The following is a 22,189-nucleotide window of genomic DNA, read 5'->3' as shown; positions in this document are numbered from 1 at the left end:
CCGCCAGGCGACCACGGCCCCGCAGGCCGCCCGGCCGCGCCAGGCCCGAACGGCGGAACGCGCATGCGCACGGCGCCTCTCCCCGCCCCCACCGCGCACCCGCGCCCAACGCCCCTAACGCGGCCCGCCGGGCCATGGAACCCGCCGAAGTCGGCTCGGTGCTAGCTCTCCCGTTCGCTCCCTCGGGCGCCTTCCCCCCGTGAGGCCCGCGGGCGCCCAGACAGGGCTCGGCGGCCGCCCGCCCTCCCGGGCCGCTCCGCCCGCCTCCGTCGCTCGGCCGGGCGCGCGCCGCGTCCCCGCGGCCGGTCCCCGCGCGTGCGCGCTCCGCCGAGTGTATGTGTGTGAGTGTGTGTGCGGCCGAGGGGTGGTCCGCCGCCGCCGCCGCCGACGATGCCGCGGGGCCGCCCCCCGAAGCCCAAGGAGAGCAAGGCGCGCGGCGACACCGGTAAGCGGCCTCGTCCGGGCCGGCCGCGCTGTGCCGCTCCGCGCGAATATAGTCCCCGGATGCGGCGCGGAGGGCGCCGGGAGCGGCCCGGGCCGGGGGCGGCGGGGCCGGGGGCGGCGAGCGGGGCCGGGGCCCGCCGCCGCCGCCGCGCCCGCCGCCGCACCCGCCGCCGCCGCCCGAGTGCGGGCCGCAGGGCGCGGGCGGAATGATACCGGCGCGGCGGGCCCCTCCGCCGGGCTGGGCCTACTTTCCTGGGCCGGGCGGGCGGCGGCGGCGGGGGCCGGGGGCGAGGTGCGCGCCGCCGCCGCCGCCGCCGCCCTCCTCCCTCCCCCTCCTCCTTCTCCTCCCCCGGCCGCCCTCCTCCCCCGCCGTCCTCCGCCCGCGGGGATCCGGCCTCCCCGGCCCGCCCGCCGCCCAGCCCGGCCCGGCGTTCCGGGGCGGCGGGCGGCCTTCCTGAGAGAGGCGCCCTCCCCGGGCGGGTCGCGGGGACGCCGGGCCCCGCCGCCATCTCCGAGGCCGCGCGTAGCGTGGGAGGGCGGCAGGGCCCGCCCTACCCGCGGGCCTGAGGGAGCGGCGCCCCGGCCGGCCTGGCCGCCCCGGAGCGTCGAGTGCTCGCTCGCTGCGCGGCCCCGGCGGGGAGGCCCTGGGGAGGCCCTCGGGCGCGCGGCCCCAGGGGGTGGGATGGGATGGGGGTGGGGAGGGTCGGACCTGGGGGACGGCCGGGTAGACCGGCCCCGGGGCCTGGAAGGCCGGGGGACCGGGAGGGCACCAGCGGGGCCCGGGGGACTGGGGGAACCGGGGGTGGGGTGGGGAGCAGAGCCGGGGCGGTCGTAGAGGGGGCTGCGTGGGCGCTGGATCCGGCCGTGCGGACTTGGAACGCGCTCCCGGGGCTCGTACCTGTCGCTGGCTGGTCCCCGAGCCCGGTGGCCCAGGCTTACCCTTCCCCGGAGGAGGAGTAAACTGGGACTCACTCAAGGGCTGGTGCCAGGCGGCGCGCACACGCACTGGTTTTCAGAACGGAGCAAGGTCAGTTCTGGAAACTGCAGATCGATAGTGTTTAAGTGTGCCCTTCATCGCATTTAGGGAGAGAGGTCGAGACCAGCCAGGGGTGTAAACTTACTGACGGGACGTACCGACCAGACGCTCTTACTGGTCTCATAACCGATCAAGTTAACAGACGGGCAAATGAAGGAGACGTTGGGACAGGAGCGCGTATGAATTTGAGCAGGAACCCGCACGCCTCGCACAGCGCTTAGGGAGCTTAGTGGGACGCTGGCGGGGGAACCGTGCAGGTTTGCAGATTTGTAGTTGGGCAGTAACTGCTCAGAATCTTGATTAGTGGCTCTTGGCTTCTGGAAGGAGTTCTGAAAGACCTCACTGCCTTGGTTTTGGCCTCATTTCGTCCAGTGTTTGTACTTTTGTTAATGTGCCCTCTGCCAAAAATAACAGAAGGTGCAGTGCCTCTCAGGTGCTCTAACGAAGGCTTAGGATGGAGAATGTAAAATCTGCCTTGACGGAGGGCTGGGAACCTAATCCCCCCAATCTTCCCCATCTTCCTGAATGGCATCACCGTTCGCTTGGGTTTTCAAGCCCCGAACTTAAGAACAATACTCCTTCTCTTATTCCTGAAGACGGTTCATAATGAAGTCTTGTGGCTTCTTCCTCAAAAATGTGTTTGCAGTGAGCCCCGCCTCTTCTATCGCCAGTGTCCTTGGCTCCCCAGCCCCCTTGTCTCCAGGTGGACTGGAGTCCCAGGTAGTCTGGCCCCAGCCTAGGTCCATCACCTGTCCGTGGAGGGGCTCTTTAAACGGACATCATAAAAAAAAAAAAAAAAAAAAAAAAAAAAAAAAAAAAAAAAAAATAAACGGACATCATAGGGCCACACCCTGATTAAAACTCCTCAAAGGATTTCTCTTAAAGTCAAATCTACATTCCTGCAGGATCCTAATTGATCTGGCCTTTGTCTAGGGCTCATTTCCCTCTTTCCTTGCTGTAGCGTTCAATTCTTCCTGTTCCTCGCAGATATTCTGAGAATCCGCCTCCTCTGACTCCTCCCTTAGGTCTCAGGGCGTCAGCTTCCTAAAAAAGGCCTTCCTCAAACCTGCCTGCAAATAACTTCACTTTACACCAGTCTTTTTCTACCACGGTGGTTCTCAAAGTGTGGTTCGTGGACCCCTGGAGTTCCCGGAGGCGCTTTCAGGGGTCTGCAAGGTAAATCTTTTCATAGCGGCACTATTTGGTTTCTCCACTTGGTTAACGTTTGCCCTAGTGGTACAAAAACGATTAGGAGTAAAATTGCTGACGCCTTTGCGTGAATCAAGACAGTGGTGTATTTCACTCAAAACGGCAAACTCAACCTATCAAAGTAAAATAATTTGCAGGAAAATGAAACGCAACATATTGGTTGCAACAGAGAGAACGCGGAAGCAGATAGGAGGATCCGCTGTTTTGTCAGACATTAAAAAGATTTCTAAAAGTGAAAACTCTTCCCCGGTTTTTTTTGAGAATATACTTTTCATAAAAATATGTATTTGCATTAACATACGCTAGATGTTTGCTTTTGATTGAAGAGCTATTTTAAACAGTGCTCGGTTTGAGTAGGGCGAATAATGATGTAATCTATATAAACTTAAGGTCTTCGGAGTCCTCAGTAATATTTAAGAACGTGAAAAGATCCCCAGATCAGAATGTTTGAGGACTGTTGCTCTGTCACTCTGTTAATGATACCTCTCATTGCCTGAAATTACCTTGTTTTCTGTGTTACCGTTAGGAATTTTATTCCTAAGAAAACGTGGAAGATCGGTGGGGATTTTTGCAGGCGGGGAAATGCAGCTCAGAGAGGTGAAGGGATTTGGAAGGTTTCCCCACCTAGTCAGCACAGTTGAGATTTGAACCTACGTTTGACCAGACGGTGCGTTGTATTGTTCCACCTTGATAAATAGAAAGCCCTACACATGGGTTAGTTTATTTAAAACGTTTTAAAGCACTGCCTGTCGCCGTGCTAGGGGCTGGGTTGCAAAGTTCAACAGCAGAGCGGTCATCTCCTGCCTTGGCTCCTCAGGACCCTGTGTCCTGCGACGGTGGGGACTGTGCTTCGGGCGGCAGGTAACAGACGCTGGAAGTGCGGGGTTCCCGGAGAGGATGCTGTCAGTATGGAAACCTCAAGAGGAGGTGGGGGTAGGCCCGCTGACAAACCTTTCTGGAAGTAATTGGCTCAGGACGAGTGCAGTGGTCCACCCTTCTCCGCACTTTCCATTTCCATCTGTTTGGGCCCCGCGGGGCCGAAGCACGTGATCCTCTTTGCGGGCCTGTCTTCAGGAGGTCACGGTGGCCCCACGCTGTGTCCCAATGCCTCACAGGCCTAAGGTCACTCACCTCCCTTCATCTGGTCACGCGGGGACTGTATCATCTGTCGTCACCAGAAGGGCAGGTGCGGCACAGTGAGAGAGAGGGCGACCCCATGCACACGGCTTCTGTAGAATGTCGTCACGGGTGTCTACTCGGTTATTAGTTCTTGGTGATCTCGTACTGTGCGCGGTGTATGCTCAACTTTGTGGTAGGTGTGTAAGCGTAGGAAAAGACCCGATGTACAGGGTTCCACGCCCTCTGTGGTTTCTGGCATCCGCCGGGGATCTTGCAGGACACCAGCTGCCGGGGAGGGGGACCCCGTGGTGAGTAAGCTGGGCTCCCAGCTGAGGGGCGTGTTTGTCGAGCCCTTGCTTGGCGCCTGGCACTCTCCTGGGCGAGTAAAGCTGGGTGAGATACGAGTGCTTCCTCCTCACGCTTTAGTTTTGCTAAGCAGTAGTGACCTTGATGGAAGCCACATTTTGGGACCTTGTCTGGCCTCCGTTTGTTTTTTCCAGTGCGCTGGCACACGCTTTTTCTCCCGGGCTGTACCTGTGGTCGGGCTCCTGCTCACGTTCTGTTTTCTGTCGGAGGAGTATTTGTAACGCTTCATCTCCAGAGCTGAGAGCTGAGACGGAGCTTGAGCCAAATGGATCCACAAGTCCTCTGTTGCTCAGATGATCACTTCAGGCCACTCCAGATTTTATTGCGCGTGCTCAGGGAGCTGCTGTCCCCTCCAAGGGCACTGGGCTAGCGGGAAGGGCTCAGCAGTAGGATTTTGTGTGCGAGACGGCAGGAGGTCCCGCGCCCTCAGATTTAGAGGTGAATCCTCTGCTTCAGCGGGCGGAACTAGGTACTCCTGGCGGTAACAGTTAAGGGGAGACAGAGTCTGCTTCGAATAAGAACTTTCTGACAATATCAGGTGTCCAAGGATGAAAATATATATTTTCTTAATTTATTTTGAGACAGAGACAGAGCATGAGCAGGGGAGGGGCAGAGAGAGAGAATGGGAGACACAGAATCCGAAGCAGGCTCCGGGCTCTGAGCTGTCAGCACAGAGCCCGACGCGGGACTCGAACTCACGGACTGTGAGATCATGACCTGAGCTGAAGTCGGATGCCCAACCACCTGAGCCACCCAGGCGCCCCGAAAAGATTTTTTCATAAAGGAGTGCCCTTCACTCTCTGTAGTTGAACTTTTTAGGTAGGCAGAAACTTGGAGTTTTTAGTATTTTGAGGAAAGTGTATTAGGCAACACAAAATTTAAAGATTTTACTATCCTGGAAACAAGTGGTGAGTTAACATGAGTTCAAAATCTTGGTCTTTTCACAATAAAAGAAAAATATTTCATTATAAGGATGTATTTTAAAAAAAATCTTGGTCTCTGACACAAATACAGCCTGGGAAAACTGTACTACACCATAATTCTTCATTAGATAAAATCAATTCAGTGCTTTTTAAAATGATCGTTATCATATATCAGGGTCTTTATATTTTCTCTGTATACAAAGACTGTGTCTCTGTGCCTAACTGTTTTTCAAACTACTTTTAGTGTTAGAACTTTCTTACGTGAAATAATACGGCAAGGTCTCGAGGGGTGGTTTTCACCCTTGGCAAAACGTTGATGAAATTACCTGAGGAGATTTAAAAAATCCCGATGACCGGGCCTTGAGTCCAGCTACTTCCAAACCGGTGAGGTGGAACCCGGGTGATTCTGCTGTGTGGTCAAGGCTGAAAACCATTGATCTGTGGCAGGGCTGTGCAGGTTGAAAGGCATGAGACCGAGGGTTTCCGAGATGGCCCTCTAGGGTGCCGTCCCCCCAAATTCCTCTCAGCAGAGCGGAAAACTGTTGCTTTAGTGGATTAGAATAATTTACTTAACATAATAAGCAGCACCAACGGGGGTCTGAATTCTGAATACGGGAGTCAGCCACAGAGGCTAGCAGAGCAGGGGAAGGTAACAGGTGCCAGTGCTTCTGGGGGTTTCAGAGAAGTGTGGGGGTCCCGTTCTGTCCACCGGGGGCAGGCTCCTGCTCTGCTCCGTCCAGTTATCGCCGTGGCTTGTGATTTTTCAAGAGAAGCCAGACCTGTATGTTTTTGAAAGCCTTATCGTATTCTGGTAATGATGTTAATCAAACAGAACATCTATACAGGAAGTGTGTGGATTTTAAAGTGAAGAACTTCACGTATGCAGAACATCGGTGGTATCTTAAAAGTTCCTTTTGTTCCTCCCAGTTACTACCACCTCCCTCTCCGCCCCACTGTCCTCTTCTGATACCTCAGGTTAGTTCGACTTGCTTTCAAACTAAGTTGGATTCACAGTATGTACCGTTTTGTTTCTGGCTTCATTCATTCAGTGTTTGCTTTTATGAGATCATCCCTGTTCTCATTTATGGGTTTTATTTTTTAATGCTTTTATGTATTTATTTTGAGAGAAAGAGCAAGTGGGGGAGGGGCAGAGAGGGAGAGAGAGAATCCCCAGCGGGCTCTGCGCTGTCAGCACAGAGCCCTGCTGGGGGCTGGAGCTCATGAAACCTGAGATCTGGACCTGAGGCAAAATCAAGAGTCTTGACGTTCAACTCACTGATCACCCAGGCGCCCCTCCCTGCTATTGTTTGGCAGAGATAGGTTCATTCACATGGTTGTATATTATTCCGTTGTGTAACACACTGTCAGTTTGTCCTTTCTGCTCTGGGTGCTTGGATGGTTTCCACTTTGGGGCTTATTACAGGTCAGCGCTGCTGTGAACTTGTATGCGCTTCTGGGTCCCAGCAGACACTGCCGAACAGTTGTCTAGTGACTGTGCTAGTTTAATCTCCTACCAGCAGTGTCCGAGAGTCCCGTCTGCGCTGTCCTTTTCGTATCTTAGCTATTCCAGTCTGTGTAGTGTTAATCTTGACTTCTAACTTGCGCTTCGGTGCTAGTGAGGACTTTATGTTCATTAGCCGTTTGTTTTCTCTTGTGAGGCTCCTGTTTAAGTCTTTTCCCACTTTTCTGCTGGGTTGGATATCTTATTTATGTATTTTTAGTTAATAGACTTTGCTTTTTATAGCAGTTTCAGGCTTACGTTAAATTGAGCAGAGAGTACCTAGTTCCTCTATACTTCTTATCATCCCCCTCCCCAATCCCCCCCCCCAGGATTTCCCCTCTTATTCTCATCTTGTAATAGTGTTATATTTGTAACAATGGATCAGTTTTGTAGTAAAGTCCCTAGTTTACATTAGGGTTCACTGTCTCCGTCGTTCTGCCTGCTCTCAAGTGGGAATCATACCATACAGAGCTTCGGACTGCCCTCTTTCACTAAGCGATATGCAATTAAGATTCCCTCACGTCTCTTCATGGCTTGACAGCTCATTTCTTTTTATTGTTGAATAATGTCCCATTGTCTGGATGTGCCACAGTCCGTTTATTTACATTTTGAAGGATATCTTGGTTGCTTCCGGTTTGGGGCAGTTGCGACTTGCTATAAACGTTTGTGCGCCGGGTTTTTTGTGCGGACATAAGTTTCCAGCTCGTGTGGGTAAACACTGTGCTGGATGGTGTGGGGAGACTGTGTTTCGCTCTGCAAGAGATCGCCGCCCTCTTCCAAAGTGGCTGTGCCATTGTGCATTCTCACCAGCAGAGAACGGGAGTTTCTGTTGCTCCACATCCTCGTTAGCATCTGGTATTGATTTGTTTAGACTTTAGTCCTTCTCCTAGGTGTACGGTGGTGTGTCATTGTTTGAATCCGCAGTTCCCTTCTGAGATACAGTGTAGACCATCTTTTTGTATGCTTGCTTGACATCTGTCTATTTTTGGTGAAGGGTTGTGTGTCTTTTCATTATTGACTTATAGGAGTTCTTTGTATATACCGTGGAGGAGTTCTTTTACTTTGCCCCTCACTCTTCTAAGGATATCTTTCCATGAAAGAAATTCCCGATCTTAATATTGTCTAACATCAGTTCTTTCACATTTAGTACTTTTGGGACCTGTGTAGGGAATTTTTGACAGTCGTAAGATCATGGAGACCTTTCCTTAGGTGTTCCATCTAGATGCTTCATTGTTCTGCTTCTCACCTGTAGATTGACAATTCTTCGTCTACTATTTAAGGGCATTTGCATTGTTTTTAGCTGCCGGCTGTCATAGTAATGCTTCTGTAAGCATTTTTAAACATGTGGTTTGATTTTTTTAAGAGAGGGAGAGCACGTGTGGGAGAGGGGCAAAGGGAGAGAGAATTTTAAGCAGACTCCACACCCAGAGCAGAGCCCGGTGCGGGGCTCGATCTCAGGACCATGAGATCGTGACCTGAGCTGAAATCAGTTAGATGCTCAACTGACTGAGCCACCCACGTGCCCCTAAACATGTTTTTGGTCCACGTATGTGCAGGTTTCTGTGGGGCCATACCTGGGAGCTGAATTGCTGGGTTCAGGGTTTATGTGCGTTCAGCTTTGGTCAATGCTGCCAGATGGTTTTTGAGTGATTGTAGTGATTTTAACTCTTTCTCATGGCACATGCGATTTCCAGTTGCTTCATATTTCATCAATCCTTGTTTTCGTCTGTCTTTTTAATTCTGGCCTTCCTAGTAGATGTGCATTTTGCTTTTCTGGAGAAGTATTTTTTGTTTCCTATTTATTATAACTTGGATTTCCACAACCACCCTGTAAATTCCCTGTAAGGAAACCAGCCTCATCTTTGGAGGAAGAATTGAGCCAAGCGACGGATTATCTGGTTTGCGGAGACCTTACTGACCACTTGGCAGGACGGACACTCAGAAGTCTCATGACTGCTAGGCCTGTTTTCATCACCATCTCTCTAATCTGTGACCGACGACCGAAACTTTAAGCTATAGATACCCGGTTTTAAAGATAGGTACGTTAAAAATAGCATGTCCTGCACATACATACGTCATTGGAAATCAGGCCAGGCTCTCGGACGGGGCCACGCACAGTTTTCTGTGGCAGTCTTCATTCAGCTCTACCTGATTGTTGTCGCATGCTGACATGAACCGTACGTTCGCAGAGATGAGAAACAGCGTTGGCGGTGAATACGTCAATAAGAAGTGATTCTGTCACGTATGGAAAATTAGTTTTGTGCATCGTCTGAGGAGGTTATTCTCAGCAGTACATCTCAGATCAGTCTCAAAAAGGCCCTGTTACTTTTAGACCTTGGGCCTAGATACGTTTTAGCTAGCTGGCGGGGCTTTAGATCCTGGAGGCTTTATTTTGTTGTAATTTTAACGCACTGTAGTTTCGTTAAATTTGGATAACGTGTGGTGTCTAAATATACAGCCACCTGAGTTTAAAGTCTTTCTTTAGAAATCAAAATTTACAGGTAATAAAAGCAAATATTTGAAAGAGGACTTGATACTCCTTTTAAAAGCAGAGAAAATGTAACCTGAGTCATGAAAGGGGACCTTCACACAGGTACCTACTGACGGGCATTGAAAGTGCTCCTGGGTAAAGGTGAACTTTACCGTGGGAATATGAGCGGCCTGACCCTGTTAGGGATCATGTAATGGGTTTCTGACCAAGTATTTATCTTTAACTCTGTGCCACAGATATGTTTCATATCATGTATCATGAAACCAGTGCCAGTGTCTCTGACTCTGATTCTCATTGAAACTCCTCATGGTTCTCTCTTTTTTTTTTAATGTTTGTTTATTTTTGAGGGAGAGAGAGAGATACAGAGCATGAGTGGGGGAGGAGCAGAGAGAGAGGGAGACACAGAATCTGAAGCAGACTCCAGGCTCCAAGCTGTCAGCACAGAGCCTGATGTGGGGCTCGAACTCACCAGCCATGAGATCATGACCTAAGCTGAAGTCGGACACCCAACCGACTGAGCCACCCAGGCACCCCAAAACTCCTCATGGTTTTGACCAGTGCTTTGGCTTGACAGTCCGTTGAATCTGTTTTATACGGAAAGAACATAAGCAGTCTTGGGCTGATAACTGACAAAGTACTGTCGATAGAATCCCAGTTCATCTGCTGTTTTTACAGTAGGCATAATGTTGAAATTGGGGTCTTGTCTCAGAAATCAGGACCTTAAGAGGCAGGGAAGCCTGATTCTAGGACTTGAAAATCACTCCCTCTTCTGCCCTGGCTTATTGTGTGATTTTGACCAAGTAGCTAAATTTCTCTGGGGTCTTTGTTTCCTTAGTTATGCAGCAAAGGTATGGACTGTATAACTCACCTTTCCCCCAGAGTAAATTTTATCTCTTCCTTTTTAATTCTTTTTGAACAGGTAATACATTCTAATGGTTTGGACTTTTAAAAAATGGAAGTCCCTTTCCCAGCCCTCGTCCCACTCACGTAGTTGCCATTTTTACAGGTCACCAATGCTGTTATTTTTTTCTGTAGTTTCTCAAGGATATCGTGTGCACATACAAGCAAACTCACGGTAAATCTCTGCCCCATCCGTCCCTTTATTAAAGCAGTAATAGCACCGCGAACATACTGCTTTTTTCATCGACTGCGTTTTGAGGATTACCTTCATTTCCAAATGAATATTTACTTAATAGTAGATACATTTGAATAGATGATAGAGGTCAGATTCAAACAGGGCCAGAATCTTCCCTGACAGTACTCGCCTCTCTCGGTGCGGGCACTCCTGAGTTGACAGATGCTTGTTCCTTCTGAGAGGAAAGCGGGTGCTTGTGGCTGGAGCTGTTGACCGGAGCACTGGGTGTTCTGAAAGATTCTAGGGAGAAGATAATGGCTCCTGGAACAACCACATGGCTAGAGAACATGTGCGCAAAGTCAGAATGGTCGGTGGATACGCAACAAGCTGGAGAAGTACTGAGTGTAACTTAGGTCATTTTGAGGCGTGAGTCAGTCTGAAAGTGGAAATTAGATATGTTGGTCTTGGGAGCTTCAGACGACTGGGGAGAGACCGAAAGAGTCATAACTTTCATCTTATCTCCGACGACTTAGCAAATACTCGCTGGGCGCTCAGGACATGCCAGGCTTTGAGCGAGGCTTCGGAGACACCGTGATGACCTAGAAAGGCTCACGGGCCCAGACCCCCCCATGCTTGCCCTTGAACCGCTCCTGCCCGAATGCTGGCCCGTGTGGGGGAGCAGCAGGAATCCAAGAACAGGAGCAAGTAGGAAGCAGTAAGAGAAGGGAGAGAATGGTAGGGAAGTGGCCTCACCTGAAGCAGGGTGGTGGCTGTCAGACTCCCCGGGGCCCGCGGGGCAGCCTCAGAAGGCAGCTGGGGTCAGGGGGCAGAGGTCACGTGGGTAGAGAGCTGGGTTCCTGGGGACAGGGTGGGGTGTTGGAAGATGGGCCTATCGCAGAAGATAGGTCAATGATATTTTGGAAGGTTTTTATTCAAAAACATGAAAAGAGATACAAAGTTTAGGGGTTAGTTCAGTCTAGAAACTGAAACTGGTGTATCTCATTTTAATATTGATTATATAATTATAATTATATAATTAGTATGCAGACTATGTAATATATAATTATAATTATACTGAGTAATAATAATTATCGATACTGATATCCGATATTTAATACTGAGAATGCCTCAGCAGGATTTATGGATAGCCCAGGTCATCAATTAATCAATGCACGGTGCTTGAGAATTTCAGTCCGGAGATGCAGATTTGAGGTAGGTCAGTGGAATGCTATAAATGTAATAGATTTTGGGGAACTCTCATGTGACAGACAGGCATTTTGTAGAAGACATCAACTTAGAGGGGCACCGGACTGGCTCAGGCAGAGGAGCACGGAGCTCTTGATCTCTGGGTTGTGAGTTCGAGGCCCACATTGGGTGTAGGGATTACTTAAAAATAAGATCTTTGAAAAAAAAAAAAGGGGGGGGGGCCTGGGTGGCTGAGTCGGTTAAGCGTCCAACTTCAGCTCGGGTCATGATCTTGTGGCTTGTGGGTTTGAGCCCCACGTCGGGCTCTGTGCTGACAGCTCACAGCCCGGAGCCTGCTTCGGATTCTGTGTCTTCCTCTCTGCCCCTCCTCCCTTACCCTGTGTGTGTGTGTGTGTGTGTGTGTGTGTGTGTGTGTGTCTCAAAAATAAATAAACATTAAAAAATGTTTAAAAAAAAAAAAGAGAGATCAACTTAGCTCTTTAGATTGGAGATAAGGAACAGACCTTTGCCATTAAGATTTAGCTGACTGGGCTGAGCTGCCATGCCCGGTCTGGGAAGAGGACCAATTTGTAAGAGAGCTCATCCCGTCCCAGGTCCTTACAGAGCAGGCCTGCATAAAGCTGTGGAGCAGTGTGGTTGTGGAGGGCCGTGGAGGGCCGTGGAGCGGAAGGACAGCATTAGAGGTGGCTGTGCCCCTCAGTCATTGGCAGGCTTGTCCTCGTAGTGCCAGGAGACGTTATCTGTCTCATTTCATCTGAGCGACTCTGAGGCTTTATTGTTTTGGGGCTGGTCAGTTATTATATACTCTTGAGAATCTCTGTGTGGAGTTAAATGATTCTGAAACTAGTGTTCACAATTTTTTCGAGGAAAACAAAGCTGCTCAAACAATTTTTTTTTAAGTTTATTTATTTTTCGGAGGGGAGGCGGAGAGAGGATCTCAAGCAGGCTCCACCTCTGCGTAGAGCCCGACACAGGGCTCGATCTCACAGACCCTGAGATCTTGACCTGAGCTGAGTTCAAGAGTCTGACTCTTAACTGACTGAGCCACCCAGACGCCCCTGCTCAATTTCTGATCTTTGTACAGTCAGTGTTTGTTGAAATTTGGTGGTGAATTTGTGTCCTTGGAGTCAGGAAGGGCGGACAGTTGAAGAGAACGTGTTCGTGCCTGTGCGTGTTAGGTGACTGGGTAAACTGATCTCGGAGTGATCATCCCCTGCCTCTGGGGGCGGGGACGGGCAGAAAGGCGTACTTGAAAAATCCTGGCCTGGGTGAACTCTTAGATTTGGGCCCTGCTGGATGCTGGTGGCTCTGTGCTTACTCTGTGTGTGTGGAGTCGGGTACAGAGGACACCGACCTGATTTGGACAGCATCAGGAACGTGTGCTGCCCGAGTGTCACGTGACGTTCCTCGGGCCGCTTCTTAACAATGCAGCTGTCCCCAGGAGGGCGGACCGTTCGTGTGATCACACCTTACTTAGATCCGTGGCCCCTTAAACAATCTGGTGGCCTCTGTGGCTGTGGACATGCTACCTCTCCCCCAGCACAATGGGAAGTGCGTGGACGTGTGGGTTTCACAGGGTTTGTGGACCTCCTAAGCTCGTCCTAAGGATACATTTGTTTCATAGGCTTCTTTCTGAACAACACACGTACTCTGTGGACCGGAAATTGGACATTCGAATGAACTTGAAGAGGTGATAGGCGAAAGAGTTCTTTGTAAGGCCCAGGACGCTGTCCGGAAAGAACAGTGTGCATGATAGAGCCCACCTCGTCCTGGGAGGAAGGCTTCGTACTTTCTCAGTACAGAGAAATGACGTGTGCAAAGCCTGTGCCCCCAAAGCAGAGCGAAAGTCAAGAGATGCTGTGGATTTTAAAATTATGCTCGCTGTGGAAACTAAGACATGTTTTTCCCTTGTAGTTACGCTTTGATTTGAATTATCATTTTAAGTTTGTGTTTGAACCAAATTAATAGTGTATTATCGCTGGTGGAAGGGATGTACTGAAAACATGATTTTAGTATGTTTTGAGCTTCGTTAAGGAGGGAGGTCTTGCTTCTTAAGATAAAAATCTTCCCTGGAAAAGTCTTAATTCAGAAGCAAAACAATGTGATTTTCAGGTTTGAGTGTATAGTCTCTTATCTCTTGGGTTTTATCTGTTAGTTGCAGGTAATTACATAATTACATCCTTTCTCATTTTGGGCTGTCATTAAGCAGTTTCAGCATAGACGCTATGAACATCGTTTCGTTCTACGCCCTGAAGTAGCCTTTTAGTTTTGTGTTTATGGAGGAGCTCTGTCACCTCTGTATTCAGCCATTCGGTGGAAGCAGTTGCTACTGAGTTCTTAAAACACAATTTTCAACAGATATTTTACTTGAACATTCTCAACCTCCCAAACTGTTTCTTTCCATAGTACAAACTTTTCCAAAGGGAATAATATATCAATTGATGTCCCAGCAACCATTTTTGGGGGGACCCGGGGAGTCCTAAAACATTTGTTACTAATTTACTGTAGAAATTTTGAATGCATGTCTGTGAACAGAATGTGGATATAGTTGAAGATAAATAGAATAAAAGCTATGTGCATCTTTTCTGTAGTAGACCCGTTTGTTTCTGGATGAAGTTGTGGTCTATCGAACGATGCCAGTGTTTCTAGAAACAAATCGGCTTTACCCGGGGTGTGCCGGAGGAATTCTTGAAGGTGCCACCCACTCTGTGTGCCCGGCCACCCCACCTCCTCCGTGGCCTGGCCTCTGCCCCGCCCCCCATCCGTGGCCACACTTCTCCTTCAGGGCACTTGCACCTTAGGAGAAGCACTTTTGGCCAAACTTGGAACTGTGGCTTCTTTTCTCAAGGGAGGCATTTAAAGGTCTTTTGAAAATGTGGAATGCCCATGTTTACCACGTGGACATTTGAGAAATAGAACACTTTCTGGAGCTTACTTTAACACTAGAGTCTTAAAATCAACCCTACTTTACTTCCAGATTTCTAAATTTTAATATTTTTGGGTCAGATTTGATACAAAGAGTCGTACGTGCTGTTATTTCTAGCTCTTGTATCATTAACATGTATTATGTATTTGTGTCTACATTATAGTAAGACTTGGAGTTTATTTAAAGAGTTGTACGGGGCGCCTGGGTGGCGCAGTCGGTTAAGCGTCCGACTTCAGCCAGGTCACGATCTCGCGGTCCGTGAGTTCGAGCCCCGCGTCGGGCTCTGGGCTGATGGCTCGGAGCCTGGAGCCTGCTTCCGATTCTGTGTCTCCCTCTCTCTCTGCGCCTCCCCCGTTCATGCTCTGTCTCTCTCTGTCCCAGAAATAAATAAACGTTGAAAAAAAAATTAAAAAAAAAAAAAAATAAAGAGTTGTAGCAGTTTTGGACATCTTTATTTCCTGAAATTCTTGACGAATTTTTGTGATTATTGCATATTTTTATTAGAAAATACTCTTATGTTTGTAGCTGTTGACCTGAGTGGTGTCGAGAAGCGTGTCGTGAGGCCCAGGGCTCATCCGGAGGGAGCACTGCCGGCCTCTGTCCGTCTGACCGGTAACCATCGGGGGACGAGTTTTCTCCCCTTTGACTTCTCTTGCTCTGCGGCAGTTTTCAGAGGTGGATTGGGTGCTCCAGTTAGCTTTTCTGTCTCCACCTGAGTTTTGTTTGCTGCGTGATGGAAGAGGAACAGTGGGGGTTATTGGTGAATCCTCAAAGTGGCTTAGAGGTGAAATGCCTCTGCGATTTCAGGTGACTTTGAAACCATGTTAAGGCCAAAGGCAAGGCTAAGAGACTTGGCTTTCGTGTGTCTTTGCGTGGATATCAAGCTCAGGAGTTTAGCTTCAGGTTTCTAAAAATCCTACCACGGGGACTTAGAATTCTTTCGTGCTGTGCCTCAGGCGTCCCAGCGTTTCTCATATCTAACTTAAGAACGTGTCCGCTTAAAACATTTAAGATACCATTAATTTCTTCTAAATTCTCTCATAAATCCCTGACGTCATTTGGTTTCTATATAATAACCAAATAACTTAGTTTTATTTATGTGATGAGAATAACAACTGGTATTTATTGTCTATACTTATGCAATTTTATAGATGGAGTTTTAACATTGAATGCGGAGAACACTAATTATGCCTATCAAGTTCCAAACTTCCATAAGTGTGAAATCTGTCTGCTATCTTTTCCAAAAGAGTCCCAGTTTCAACGCCACATGAGGGATCACGAGCGAAATGACAAGGTATGTATTCTCAAGAGGGGTGTCAGAAATGTGAGCGTTGAAACTGGAGGTATTGTGAAAATCACCACGTCAAATAAAACTTTTCCTTGTAAGTTAGATTCCTCAGTCGTGGAGCGTTTTATCTTACGTCAATAAATCTTTGACGTTTTGTGTTAAGTTGTAGTCGTTTCCTAGCCATTATATTGGTTAATGAGACGAAGGGGGGGGTGGTTCACCTAGGGAATCTAGGTGTTGAAGTTCTCTGTCAGCGGACAAAAGAAATAATCTTGAAACGGGACTTTCAGTAGTTCGGTTTCTGTATGCCTGAACACAACATTGGTGTATCTTGATGGGTTTTTCTCCAGCAGGGAGCGTTATCCTTAAGGTGTCTTGCATTTTATAAGAGATTCCAGATACTTTAGATCGAATTTCAGCAGGGACTAACACTATCTTAAATAGAGATTTGAATCCTTCTTTTCAGGGCCCCTTGTGGGCTAGGTTAAGAGTATTAGTGTCTTAATGGAATGATCTGCCCGATAGATAGGAAGTGGCAGTTAGAACCACCATTAAAAAGTGGTTGTTGACTTTCCTCTGAATGAGGAGAATGTAAGCCGGTGAGCCATTCGAGTTCAGATGACCAGGGAAGTCTCCTCTGGAGAACAAGAGGTGACTCACTCTGGCTTTGTCTGCAGTGCGAATATTAGAGATAACATATGACCGAGTATAATAACGTTAGTGCTGGTACCGACTGGGACTACCCTCCCAAGCGGAAAATCTGAAAATACTGACTCTTCAGGGTCTTGATACTTCAGAAATGCCAGCGATTACTTTATCTTTCTACAAGTAAGTGGCAGAATACTTTTCATTTGGGGGAAATTTTAGACTGTGAGAAGCAACTCTCTGAAAACCTAAAAACGTTGATTACTTGTTTTACTTGAAGTGGTATTGTTCAGAGCAGTAGAGTTGATCAGAAAAGAACGGAAAAATCCAACCCAGTGAGTTGAAATTTCTCCCCTTTCTTTTCTTTTCTTTTCTTTTTTTTAATGTTTGTTTGTTTGTTTATTTATTTGAGAGAGAGAGAGAGAGAACACAAGAACGCCCAAGTGGGAGAGGGGCAGAGAGGGAGGGAGACACAGAATCCCAAGCAGGCTCCAGGCTCTGAGCTGTCAGCACAGAGCCCTACTCGGGGCTCGAACCCACAAACTGTGAGATCATGACCTGAGCTGAAGTCAGACGCTTAACCAGCTGAGCCACCCAGGCGCCCATACATATATTTTTTAAAATGTTTATTTATTTATTTTTGACAGAGAGCAAGAGAGGATGAAGGAGCACAAGTGAGGGAGGGGCAGAGACAGAGAGACAGAACCTGAAACAGGCTCCGGGCTCTGAGCTGTCAGCACAGAGCCCAACGTGGGGCTTGAACCCACAAATTGCGCTAAGTCGGATGCTCGACCGACTGAGCCACCTAGGTGCCCCACGTTTATTTTCATAGAGACTATATCCTGATGCATTTATATGCAGCATTTCTTATTCAAGATATTTTCTACATACACGTGTTGTCATCCTTATAATCTTCTGAGGAATTTTGCCAGGAGCTTTGCTGTGTCCATTTTGGATTTATTGACTTCAGGTCCAGAAGAGACTTCAGAAATTCCTTAGAAAGGTTGTAGATCGTGGTACTTGTTGATATTTGAATGACATTTATTATGGAAAGATTGTGTTTCAGTGGCTTCTTGACTTTTCTCTCCAAATAGCCACATCGATGTGACCAGTGCCCCCAAACATTTAATGTTGAATTCAACCTGACACTTCATAAATGCACCCACAATGGGGAAGACCCTACCTGTCCTGTGTGTAACAAGAAGTTCTCCAGAGTGGCTAGTCTCAAAGCGCATATTATGCTGCATGAAAAGGAAGAGGTAATTATTTTGGCCTATACTTTGTTCATGGATTTTTAAAATGCATCTAATCCTTAGGGGGATTTTAGGTGGAAGCTAGTGTAAAAAAGCCTTGCGTATAGATTTCAAGGAGATAACTATCACTAAATGTGCCTTGGCTGAATCTCTAGTTGACTGACAAAACGTTTTCTTTTTCGGCAGTACCTTAGGGCAGAGACCCTTCAATGTTTGGTATATTTCCCCTACCCCCCCCCCCCCTTTTTTTTTTATCAGAAATGAACTTTTGTAGGATTCCGCAGTGGCCAGAAGTAAATATTCTGTCTCTCAAGATGGTAGTGTCTCCTTGCTTGGCGTCTGAACCCCCTGAGGTGTGGGAATTTGGGGGACGAGAAGTTCACGATGACCCAAAGCAGGTTAAACACCACAGTCAGGGACTCTGCGAGGACCACAGGTGTGGTATTGGGAGCACTTGAGGGCCGACGGGGCTGCAGTGCTGATGAGGGAAACCCAGGCTCTCTGTCGCTGGTGAGGGGGGCGGGGGCGCTTGTGTCTGCAGTGTGTAAATGGCTGCTGCTTTGAAAATATTAACCCCCCCATATCTCTGCTTATTATGTAAAATTAGGAACATGCAAAAAAGTAAAAAGGGGAAAATAAAAGTTTTAACTCTACTCTCCAAGGATGGTTACAGATAACTGTTTGGTATATTTTCCTCCTGAGACAGAAAAACAAATACATGATCGAAGTCGCATGCGGAAAATTTGCATCCTAAAAATTGAGTTCATACTTTCTACATAGGTTTGTCTCTTCTTTTTATATGTCTTTGCTTTTTAATACAAAATAATGTGTTTTTATCTTTTTGAAACTTACTGTATAGGTAATATGTATTTACTTTGGAAAAAAGCTGGAAACTAAAGATTAAGAAGAGTAACATTATTAAAAGAACCAATAATCACAACATTTAGAGAGAATGCGTGTATAATCTTTCAGACTTTTTTTTTTGCTATATGTGCTTTCCATAATAGTTTATATATATATATAAGAATAGTTTAAAATTGTTTTTTAATGTTTATTCATTTTTTGAGAGACAGAGAGAGATAGATCATGAGCAGAGTAGGGCAGAGAGAGAGAGGGAGACACAGAATCCGAAGCAGGCTCCAGGCTCCGAGCTGTCAGCACAGAGCCCGACGTGGGCTCACAAACCATGAGATCATGACCTGAGCCGAAATCGGGTGCATAACTGACTGAACCACCTGGATGCCCCTATACTTTCTTAACATTATAAATAATAACGTCTTTCTATGCATCTTTAATTATTTCATTAGGATAGATGCCTACAGTTGGATTTGCTGAATTGATAATACTTTTTCAGGTCTTTATAGAATGCCACGTTATGTTGTGGGAAGCCTGTGCTGCTTTATACGTTCTCCCGCACGGTGTGGGCGTGCCTTGTCTCGCTCGTTGTTTTTGGTTTTGTTTTTGTGTTTTTTGAAAAGCAGAAAACGTGTGTGTTGAACGGTGTATTAAAATACTCTGGACTAATTTCGACACGCACGTGGTAAGAAATCCGAGTGGGGAGGGTGAGAGCAAGGTGTCGAGGCGTCCTGGAAGCGGTGTCTGTCCGCTTGCCTGGCATTCCGGGCGTGTGCAGGTCTCTGCAGCCCGGTCGGTGCGCGCCGTCCGTCCTGCTCCTGTTGTCTTCAGCTGTGCAGCCTCGGTGTCATTCCGCTTGTGTTCATCTGGGCCGTCTCATTCTCTTCAACAACCACACGGTGTCACCTGCAGACGCACGTGCGGAAGTCGGCAGGCCACCGTCCCTCTTCTAAGTGGCCTTCAGCTTTTCGTAGATACAAGGCTGCAGTGAGCAGCGCGTTCAGTTCCAGATCTGGTCCCTGGGACTTGCTCGGAACTCCTTCCCACATCTAAAATTACTTTGCAAGGCCCTGCCGCGTCTCGCGGTGCAGGTGCACGTGCGGCGCGGCACCCGCACCCGCTGCACCTCGTGGGCGCTCACACCGATCCCTCGGTTCCGGTTCTCCTGTGGGCCTTGCGCTTGCCCCCCGGCTCGGCCCGCGTGTCCGTCCTCTGCAGTCGGCACGCCCCTCCCCTCCCTCTGCCCTGCAGTTGTCCCTGGAATAGTTCCACAGCCACCTGCTGGGACCGCTGTCCGCGAGCCCAGGAAGCCTCGTCCGTCTGGGGAAGTCAGCGCCGGGCTCTGGCGTCCAGTCCACTTCTGTTTCACGTCCGCCCCTTTCCATCTGATTAAGCACCCACCCCGGCTTTGGGTTCAGTGAGTGTGACCACACAGCCCACAGCAGAGTAGGGATTGAGGGGCGAGGGGGCGTTCGGTTTCGAATATCTGCAAGGTAGCCTACTAGTAGAAGTCGAGGTGACACAGCGAGTGGCATCAGAACTGCCGTCTCCCTCTGCCCGGTCCTCTCGCGGCTTCGTGGGGGTCACCACCTCCTCGTCCTCCACCGTTGTCTTTGCCGTGGTCCTCTGTGACCATAAGCAAATTTCGTATATTTCCTGTTTTCCTTTTCTGGTTTGTTACTAATGTGAACTTTAGAATTTTGCCTAGTTAGAAATCGGTTGGTATTTTTATTTTGTTTGAATTACATTTTTAGATTGTTACGGCTGAAAATTGAATGTGTTTACAATATTGAATCTTTGTTGTCAAAACATCTCAGTAATGTTTTATTCAGTGTATTATTTACACCCTTAAGTATTTTAGGATTTTTATTAGCATCGTTTAGGGTTTTTTTCTGTATGTGTTTGTCATTCATCTGTAGGAAAGCGATTTTGTATGTTTGTACCTTGCCATTCTGCCAGTTTCTCTGTAAGGTTTAGCTACACAGCCTCGTCTAGAAATAGTAATCGGGTGATAAGACGTTTTGTTTTCACTAGCATATGGGGGGAGCGTCTCCGATAAAACCTGTGTGTTGTCATGGTGTGTAGTCAGTGGTAGCATATCCCCTGACTTTTTATTCTGAAAAAGTTCACACTGAGACGGGTCCAGTGAGCACCTGAGAACAGTGAGTCCTTTACCTGGATCACCAGACACACCTCTGTCCCCCTGGCCCCACCGCATTGTCCCACTGCTGTTGCCCGTCTGAATACTTGAGTGTGTCATCTCCTGAAAGCAAAGACCATTTCCCTCGTTGTCACAGAACAGTGGCCACGCTCCAGAATTTAACACTGCTGTAGGGACTCATCCTCAGAGGCGGCACCTAGCAGAGCAAGGGATGACCCCCTGTGGGAGGGCTCACGGGGAGGGAGGGCACGGGTTTGGGGTGGACACCCGGCGGCTTCTGCCGCACTGGGCAGACTTCCCAACGTGTCTCAGTAAGTTTTTTCGGAGGCCAAAACCTAAGAGTTCCTTCTTTCCCTTCCCTCTCTTCCCCTCCCCTCCCCTGCCGTCTTTTTCTTTCTTTTCCTTTCCTTTCCTTTCCTTTCCTTTCCTTTCCTTTCCTTTCCTTTCCTTTCCTTTCCTTTCCTTTCCTCTTCTCTTCTCTTCTCTTCTCTTCTTCTCTTCTCTTCTCTTCTCTTCTCTTCTCTTCTCTTCTCTTCTCTTTCCTTCTCTTCTCTTTCTTTCCTTCTCTTTCCTTCTCTTTCCTTCTCTTTTCTTCTTTTTTCTTTTCTTTCAAGTACTTAGATCCAAACAGCATAGCGAGTATTGGTCTTACTGAGTTATGTGAAAGACTTCCGTGCACAGATTAGGTGCTGCACAGCTTTTTGAACCCCGGGATTTCCCATTCCACACTGGTTGTCACTCAGTCCCTGCTTCTAACCACAGCAGGTACCGAAAGCCAGCTTCGCAAAGGTCTGATGACAGTGGAGCTGAGTGTCTGGAGCCGCTCGTGTGTCCGGGACCGGACAGCAGTGAGCATCGCACAGCCCTTGACAATGCCCGCTGTCCCCGGCCCCGTCGTGACTTTGCCCTGGGGCACCCGGTGCCCCGTCCACAGCTTGGGCCTGTGGCTGGCTAGCCTCATTCTTCTCGGTGAGGTGGGAGCACTGCTCTGTCTTCATGAGGCCAAGAGCCAAGGCAGTTAGACACAGAGCGGGCGATAAGAGCAGAGCCTGATCAGAGACGCGAGCGGGGCGGTGGTGCAGGTGACACGTGGCTCGTTGCTGAGAACGGGCCACTGTGTGTTGGGTGCGACCGAATGGCTGTGTGCAGCCTGGTTAGTGCTTCTGGAGCCTGTGTTTTGTGGGCAGAAAACGTCTGGGCTGGGGTATGTGTGGCTCCTCCCGCAGGATCACTCAGGCGGGGGCGAAGCGGGCCGGGGCGCCTTCCCCGGGGCACCCGCTCTGGCCCCTCGCGGCCACCGGCGGCTCCCCGACGGCCACACTCCCCGTGCTCCCCTGTAGCGCTTCTTCGGAGTAGCCTTTTGCGGTCGGCTTGGACCCTGACAGTCGCCTCTCGCTGGCAGGAGTTCTTAGTTCCTCGTACGTAACTTTCGGAGTCGTCCCTTGGTCGTATTTTCTCTTGCACACGTTTCGTCCGTACCCTTCCCAGGTGGTTCCTCCCAGTGGAGCTCACCGTCCTTCCCTCTGATCACGGTCTACGGTTTAACTTCCCTCGTGTCAGTTGTTGTTAGGCTGCAAGACGAGGCCCTGCCTGCAGGCAGCTGGTCCCACCTGACCCTGTTACGGCTGTGACGATGTCAATGTTCCGTACTTTCCGACTCTGTTACAGTTTTTCTAGAAAGTCTTCTGAGA

The 22,189-nt window shown here is 48.8% G+C and overlaps 1 protein-coding gene across 7 annotated transcripts in view; it reads left to right on the top strand.

Annotated features, from left to right (window-relative positions):
- Positions 1-341: 341 nt before the first annotated feature.
- The window catches only part of ZNF236 (zinc finger protein 236), a 108,940-nt gene continuing 87,092 nt past the window's right edge, over positions 342-22,189 (top strand). The window contains exons 1-4 of one of the 7 annotated variants that reach the window (XM_030337014.1): positions 1,364-1,471; positions 2,506-2,656; positions 15,448-15,590; positions 17,324-17,488. In XM_030337014.1, the coding sequence (XP_030192874.1) occupies positions 15,564-15,590; positions 17,324-17,488 (192 nt within the window). In that variant the 5' untranslated portion in view covers positions 1,364-1,471; positions 2,506-2,656; positions 15,448-15,563. Of the gene's footprint in view, positions 446-1,363; positions 1,472-2,332; positions 2,657-8,063; positions 8,638-14,735; positions 14,909-15,447; positions 15,591-17,323; positions 17,489-22,189 lie in introns of those variants that run through there. The other 6 variants (XM_030337010.1, XM_030337015.1, XM_030337013.1 and 3 more) reach the window with 6 other exon arrangements.

Source organism: Lynx canadensis, chromosome D3 (genome assembly GCF_007474595.2).
Source record: "Lynx canadensis isolate LIC74 chromosome D3, mLynCan4.pri.v2, whole genome shotgun sequence".
In the NCBI taxonomy this organism is placed as follows: domain Eukaryota; kingdom Metazoa; phylum Chordata; class Mammalia; order Carnivora; family Felidae; genus Lynx; species Lynx canadensis.
The sequence above is the reverse complement of the archived record's forward strand: the minus strand, read 5'-3'. Positions and strand labels throughout refer to the sequence as shown.